Here is an 8,718-nt window from a genome sequence, read left to right on the forward strand (position 1 = left end):
TTAGTGTCCCCCAGCAAATCAAGATGCTTCCTGAACAAGCTAATGTCTTGAAGACCAGGAAGAAGTACTCATCTAAAGCTGATTCAAGATCCTTGAACAGTACAAACGGAAGTTGTCTAATTAGTACCGATGGTTCAAGAAAAAATCGGAAAAGAAAACCTAACGGTGGTAGTGAGGATGGTGCGTCTCCGTCGCAGCCCTCCAAGAAGCCTAAGGTTTCGTGGACGGATGGTCTCAACGACCTATTCCTACAAGCTATCCAACATATCGGTCTTGATAGTAAGTGTTTTGATTTTTTCTATAAACTTTTGATGATACATCATGATGATACACTATTTATTTTCTTACAGTTTAGTTTATGTTATCTATATACACATGCTAACTAATCTTTTATTTTTGTTTACTAATCTTCCAAAGAGGCTGTGCCAAAAAAGATCTTAGCGTTTATGAACGTATCGTACTTGACTAGAGAGAACGTTGCCAGCCATTTACAGGTTTGATATCTCTTTTCAAAAATGTTTTAAAATATGGAAAATGTCTAATATATTCACTCGAATCAAAAAAAATCTTTACCTCTCTAATTAAGCCCAAAATCTACAAGTTTTGAGTTTATTTGCCGATTTGAACCTATCCTTAGTCAACAGTAAGATCTCGTTACCACTGTTTAACGAAGGTTTAAAACTATAAGATTGTGTATCATTCTATACTTTTAGTTAACTAAAAATCGTTTGCTACGGTACCGCAGAAATATCGGATATTCTTGAGGAAAGTGGCAGACCAAGGTTTGATGAACATTATGTCAGCTAGAGGCATAGACTCGATGTTTCGACAGAATCATATGAAGGAGCTGTACTTCAACCAATACACACCCTCTACTTCTTGGTACGACACAAGTCTTAACAATAGATCATTCTATTCCAAACCCGCACAAGGCTTTGGACAGTCGAGACTTTTGTCCACCACACGTGAGCCACCCGTCCGTTTCAACCAGATGCCTTACAACTACATGAACCGGTCATCTACTTACGAGACACACCATGTTGGATCTGGATCAAACTTGACGCTACCCATCCAAAGCAACCTCAGTCTCGNATTATTCTATACTTTTTAGTTAACTTAAAATCGTTTGCTACGTTACCGCAGAAATATCGGATATTCTTGAGGAAAGTGGCGGATCAAGGTTTGATGAGCATTATGTCAGCTAGAGGCATAGACTCGATGTTTCGACATACTCAAATCAAGGAGCCCTACTTCAACCGATACACACCCTCTACTTCTTGGTACGACACAAGTCTTAACAATAGATCATTCTATTCCAAACCCGGACAAGGCTTTGGACAGTCGAGACTTTTGTCCACCACACGTGAGCCACCCGTCCGTTTCAACCAGATGCCTTACAACTACATGAACCGGTCATCTACTTACGAGACACACCATGTTGGATCTGGATCAAACTTGACGCTACCCATCCAAAGCAACCTCAGTCTCGCCAACCAACCATCTCAAAACGAGGAAAGAAGAAGCTTTTTTGAACCACCTGTGATGGCGAACAAAATCGGCCAAACATCTCAAGTTCATGGGTTTGGACAACTTGGACCGTCAGCTATTAATAATTTCAACAATAACATGATGAGTAGCTTTGGAAGTTTTACTCCAAATCAACCAGGACTTGGCCACTTCTCGTATGGGATGCAATCGTTCTTAAACAATAACCCTGAGCCAAATCTTGAACTTCCTCAACTGGAAGATCTTAGCGTACATAGTGATCTCGGCAAGACTGATGAGCTTCCTTACAACATCAGCAACATTCAATTCGATCATAACAAGGTATTACGAAATCGATATTGAACCTGTTGAAAATCATATGGTGAATACAAATAGTATAGCTTACTGGTCACTTATATATGACTTCGTTGTGAATTAGGGTCATTATAATGGAGAAATAGCCAACACTTTTGCTGCTCCTGCGACGAATCACACTTTTGCCGCTCTGGAGATGAATCCTCCAAGTTCCAACACGAACCCTAATCAGAATCAGGTACCTCTAATTATATCATTCTAATTAAACTATTTCCATGTAACTATGATCATACTTAATATAAACGAACTGATTGTTTAATTCTGTTCTACAACCTGGACTCGACTTATTAGGAACAAGATGCTAATCCAGATATTAGCGATTGGTCGTTTTCAGATCTGCAGGTAAACGAAATAACTTCGACAAAAATTAAAAGAAACTATTTGTATATTATTTGAAGTTTATGAGTCTTAGAAACTTTTTTTTTTTGGTTAATATTTTTTTTTTTTTATATAGGATTTGGTTGATGAAGACTTCATGAACTCTCTGTTCACCAATGACATGAATTGAAAAGTGTTCTCCAAGAAGATGTTTTCAAAGCGAGGTGAAAAAACAAAACCGGCGATAACTATCTAGTAGGTTTCTAAACAGATATATATGTTATAAAAAAAATAGTAGAAGTAATACATGTAACATATTTCTAAGGCGTATTGGAATATTATGTCTTTTCAGCAAGCTAGGGTTGGATATTAAGAACTTTAGCAAAAAAGTAATAAAAATACTATAGATTTATATTCGCGTTATAGATAATTGTCATGGGTTTGTGCTACATACGATTACATGTTCTAAAGATGAAATATTACAACGATTTTAAACGGAATATATATCTTATTATGTAAACCTTAGTTTTGAAAGTTAGCAATTCATATAGTCACAACATGTATCAAGTATATCGATTATATTTTGAAATGTGTGAAAAGAAAATTTATTTAATAATTATTAGGTATACTAAAAAACCTAAAAATAAAAGGATTAGAATTAATATTTTTAAAAAGTATATAAAACCAAAAGTAATCTATTATATCACTAATTCTAATAGAAAAGTTTTATATTAAATTACTAATTTCAATAAGAAAATATATGCAATTAATAAGGAAAATGTGTGCAATTAATAAGGAAAATAATTGCAATTTAATTGTAATTATTATTTATTATAATCATATAGTAAAAAGAAATTTATACGGAAAAGTGATTAAAGTATAAGAAGATTTAATGTGTAAAAATTAGTGATGCTAAAAAAAAGTGTTAAAATTAGTTATTAACAACATATAAGAGAATAAGATAATCAAAAATTCATAAATTAATGTAATTTCTTTAAGTTTTTTAATCGTTCTTAAACAACGAGAAAACTGCATATAACCATGAGCCACATGCCAATGCAACTACACACCCAAATCTTGAACTTCCTCAACTGGAGAATCTCAACGTACACAGTGATCTCGGCAAAACTAATGAGCTTCCTTACAACATCAGCAACTTTCAATTCGATCACAACAAGGTATATATATGTCTTCATCACCCCATTTTTTCAATGATCTATATACATAAACATGAAGTGCCTGTTGTGATATTGTGTGTTTGAAAATTGGTGTGTGCATGCAGCAACGACAAGGACAAGAGGCTTCCAACAAATTTGAGCTCCCATCATTTTTTTCGGCTGAACTGAATCAGTTTTTATCTCTTGAAGACGACGGTGATTGTACCTTTGTGAATGGAAATGAGGTATTTCACATATAAAGAGATGTTAGCTATTACAAAATTGAATTTGAACCTGTTGAAAATCATATGGTGAATACTTTCAAAAAATATGGCTTACTGGTCACTTATTTATGACTTCGTAGAACTATATGTAATATATATTTCTAAACAAATATATATGTTATAAAATTTATTTCTAACATATGTAATATAAAATATAAAATATATGTAATGTATGTAATATATATTTCTAAACATATACATGTAATATATTTCTAAGGCGTGTTGGAATATTATATCTTTTCAGCAAGCTAGGGTTGGATATTAAGAACTTTTCAATATGTAATAATCATACTTTAGCAAAAAAAAGTAAGAAAAATACTACATATTTCTATTCGTGTTATAGATAATTGTCATGTGTTTGTGCTACATAGGATTACATGTTCTTAAGATGAAATATTACAATGATGTTAAACGGAATATATATCTTATTATATAAACCTTAGTTTTGAAAGTTAGTGATTCATATAGTCGCGACATGTGTCAAGTATATCAATTATATTTTGACATGTGTGAAAAGAAATTATATTTAATAATTATTATGAATATTAAAAAAAACTTAAAAATAAAAGGATTAGAATTAATATTTTTAAAAAGTATATAAAACCAAAAGTAATCTATTATATCACTAATTCTAATAAGAAAGGTTTATATTACATACCACTTCTCCTTCCCTGTAGGTTCAAGGAATATCAATGCCCAATCACATACACATCTCAGGTTCAAATCCAGTTCCTTTATCATGACTGCTATTTGATGATTTACGAACCAATTCCTAGAACATATATTCAAGTCGCATTTCATCGGTTCACTAGTAAAAGCTTGAAGAGGAATGACATTATGATCCCGCATCCACGGAGCGGTGATTACCATATCCTCTTCAACTTTATAGCTCTGGTTCTTATAAACCCAAAATCCTTACAAGCAACCTTCTTCAACTTCCATGGTATTATCTATGCAAGAAGCGATTTGCAGAAGAAGAACAACATAAGGTGTGTTTCAAACCCAATTCTTATTAAGTCCAGGTCTGATCCAAATTATTATTTGCCAAACCTTAGTACATGGTGGGATCAAGATTACAAACTCTTTGGCCGAAGACTCCTCTGAGTTGTAATTCACCATCAATGCTATGGTTTTTCTCTAAGCTTTTGAAAACCCTGGCAATAGTAATCCTTATGTCAATGTTTTGCGATCCTCAAAGCTTGATTGTTTATGATATGTGTGTAACCCCCCATCTCCATTCGCCTAAACGGTAAAGCTCGGATGTAATTCCTTAACCTCCATGGCCGATGGCTTCATGTGAGGGAGGACCCACCAGCTATGTTACGGTTTTGCATCTATCATTTGTGTCTCCCTATTGTAGCTTCACCTAGTGTCATGAGTTATGAGCCTACAAGTATGAAGAATCTTGAGTTCTTGTTTTTGAACTTTCTCATGGTGGCGAAGAACCTAACCCTTGTCTCCTCGATGGAGCACCCTTCTAAAAGCTTGGTCGCATATGTTGCGCATGGCGTGTATGGTCACATGTTGCTCAAGGAATTCGCGAAGCTCGTCTTCATGGTCGAATCCGTTATGGTACCAAAAGATTTTTCAAACTTTGCACCTTTGGAAAACTCATGGAACCACTATCTCTATTTTCCTTATTGCTCTTTAACCTTTGATTGTATGAACTCCCCTCTTTGGAGGTTTTAAGTTAATGAAGTTTTCTTTGAACAAAAAAAAAATATATATATATATATAAGAAAATAAGATAACCAAAATCATAAATTAATGTAATTTTCTTAAGTTTTTCAATCGGTGAATGATTTGATATTCAATATTAAGTTATTATATAAACCTTGGTTTTCAAAGTTAGTAACTAATGTGATCACGACACATGTCAATTTTAACAATTAAAGATTTTGTCATGTGTTATACAAAAACTTCATTTTACATAAAAAAATTAAAAATTTAAACAATTTAAGAAATATAAAGGATAGTTCATATATATATATACTACTAATTCTAGTTTAAAATTACTAATTCTATAAGAAAAAGAATTAAGAAAATCTTACAATTAATTACTATAATATCATAATTAAATAAATTATACTGTCAATTATTAATGCTAAAAGAAAAAGGCTTCTAACCTTTTCATAAACAAATAATTTCTCTCATAATAACGTCTTTGAATTTTTGATTAATTTATGATAATGTTAGAATAATTTTATTTAAAATTAGTTGGACAAGTAGTAAAATTATTACGTATAAGATTACAAAATATGAGACAAATATATTTAAGATATTGTTACTTTTTCGAATATGAGATAAAATTATTTTTCAGTTATTTCTTTGAGAATTATGTTTTATTAATTTTAAGTTTAAAAAATATTAAGTAAGATATATATTTGATATAGTGCACATTTTTTTCTTTGAAAATTTTAAATATTACTCATTGGGATTGAGTGCATAAAATTAAAATCTAATTTTATTATCATGTAATATACAAAGAAATTGTATTACCAGATGGAGTGTGTGTTTAAAAATAAAAGAAAATTAACATTTTGAATACAACTTAAAATTTCACATATTTTTCTTATATCCGCGTTAATACGCGGGTCTAATCTAGTATAATATATAATATATATATACACGTACATATAAGACTTTGCATAGTATGATATTTTTTATTATTAAAGTAGGTTGTGGTTAAATTTGATTCTTATTGTAGGTTTTTTTTTGTTTATGAAACACAAAAAATGTATCTTAATTAAGTTTCAAATATTATTGTAGCTTTTTTTGTTTATAAAACACAAAAAATGTATCTTAATTAAGTTTCAAATATTTATTCTCTTAAAAATATATTATCTATTTTTATTTGTTTTTGTGATTTCCATTATTCTTTTCTGGTAAGTGAAAAACAAGTTTAAAACGATACCTACAACCTCCATAACATTTTCTATTCACATTAGTTTTACTATATAGTTTGAAATATAAAAATCAAGTACGAAATGTAAGACATGTACTTAATTTTTCCAAATCAAATTTGTGAGGAAATCTCTTTCTTTTTTAATTAGGTTTTTGAAATCTTCAAGATCCTCTATTTCATATTCAATGTTTAATTTAATTAGATTATTTTCTTTTGAATATAAGATTTTAAAAATGGTTTGTACTAAGGGGAGTGTATTCAACCTGACATTTTAAGTGATTAATGTAAAATTTACAAATTTTATGTTATTTAATAATAGATTCTAAGAGTATTAAAATCAACTTATATTGAACTGATAATTTAAAAATATAATTTAAAATCTATTATTACTAAACTGATGATTGAAAAATATACTTTAAAATATATTATTATTCAAAACCATTTGTGGATTTGGATTTTAAAGATTTATAAAGATTCTAGAAGATTTTAGAGGATTTGTTTAGTTAAAAATACAAAAATCCAAATCTCATGGTTTTATATGGTATTTGAAAGAATTTACAATAAATTATATTAATTTTCCTATAATTATCAAAATCATTTAAAATTTTATTTAAATCATTTGGAATATTAGATTGAATGCACCCTGATATCCTTTTTTAGTAGTTCTCGCATCAAATTGTTTTTTTTAGTTTATTTATTCTGTGCTATATATATATATATATATATATATTCATATTAATAAAGCAAGCCGTACAATTTGACCCCATAAAAATCTCTTCTTTGTAATTATAATTTAAAACAATTGGAAGGACGCCAAAAAAAAAAAAAAAAAACTAAATATTTTGAGTCTTATTACAAAGACGGACTAAACATCAAAGAGTTAAAGTCTTAAAGATCAAATGGTTTAATCAATTGACATTGTATCTTGGTGACTTTAAAATTACTGAATGATTTTTTTATACAAAAGTAAATCCAGTACAGCCAATCTAAATAATAAAATTCTCTTTCTAAATAATGAAAAATCACAAGCTCATTCTGTTGATTTACTTTCCTCTACATTTGTAGTCAATTCCATATGAGTTCAATCTTATTCCTTTCATTTTTATCTCATCCTTGTTTACACTGTAAAAAAACTTTAGCCTCCTGCGTAGACGTAGATTGCAAAACCTGAAAGGAAGGAAATTATTAATCCTTATTTTTCACTCCAACTCTTTCCAAATAGGTGTCAAGGAAACATTTAGTGCCATATCAAATATTTGTGATAGAACGCAAGTAAGTTTTTTTTTCTTATTGGATACCAATCATGTCACGATAAATTATTTGTTGTATCCCATAATTAGTCCATTAATTCTTATTGGTTACTACAAAGGCGTAATCATATGTCTTTTTTTTTTGTCAAACAAGGCGTAATCATATATCAAGACCATAAAATTCTGTATAATATGTTATGTTGGCTTTTCAAATAATAATAGCAAGATTAACTAAATCTAAATCATTTCCTTAATGAACTTTTTGTACTTTGCCTGTTCTCATGTCAATGGACCATTGGAGGATTAGGTTTTTGTTACCTAAACATGTTTTTTATGTTCTTTCTCCCTCTTTCTACTTTGTAGGCTTAGCAGGAAGCAATGAATATAATTTTTGGTCACCAGAAGTTACCAATTCCACAAGAAACATATTCAATGTTATGATTGGCATGTGTTACCAACATGCCTGCTTTGTTTTCTTTGTTTTTTTTTTTGTTTTCTTTCTTTCATCGCGTTGCCTTGATTATATTGTTGACTACTTAATTTGATGCATAACAAAAGAGGAACCAACCAAACAAATGCCAAAAAAAAATTTAAAAAAAAAAATAAAAAACACTTTCTCAAAAAAAAAACATTTTTCTCAAATAAATTTGTTTGAATTGATAAAACTAATTTATACAAACCTATAAATATATGTCTGCTCTGCTGTGGGTGGATCACAAGTCACAACCACCGTTATTTCACTCTTTTCTTTTCTTTTTTTGGAAAAAAATGATAAATCGTAATTCGTAAATGATAACACGCACGTATATGATGTATTCACCACTGAATCACATCTCCAATCAAAATTCAAAACCTATGTCTCCTTTATCATTAACTAGATTTTGACGATTTTTACATTTAATTAAAACACATAATTAGCTCAGTTTTTGATTACATGTGATTAC

At 29.9% G+C, this 8,718-nt stretch overlaps 1 protein-coding gene across 1 annotated transcript in view; it reads left to right on the forward strand.

Moving 5' to 3' along the window:
* LOC104734737 (putative two-component response regulator ARR21) overlaps window positions 1–2,368 on the forward strand; it is a 4,551-nt gene extending 2,183 nt beyond the window's left edge. The window contains exons 4-8 of the mRNA XM_010454374.2: window positions 418–494; window positions 1,144–1,827; window positions 1,925–2,038; window positions 2,152–2,202; window positions 2,315–2,368. Of these exons, the coding sequence (XP_010452676.1) occupies window positions 418–494; window positions 1,144–1,827; window positions 1,925–2,038; window positions 2,152–2,202; window positions 2,315–2,368 (980 nt within the window). The remainder of the gene's footprint in view (window positions 1–417; window positions 495–1,143; window positions 1,828–1,924; window positions 2,039–2,151; window positions 2,203–2,314) is intronic.

This window comes from Camelina sativa, chromosome 13 (assembly GCF_000633955.1).
Source record: "Camelina sativa cultivar DH55 chromosome 13, Cs, whole genome shotgun sequence".
NCBI lineage: Eukaryota > Viridiplantae > Streptophyta > Magnoliopsida > Brassicales > Brassicaceae > Camelina > Camelina sativa.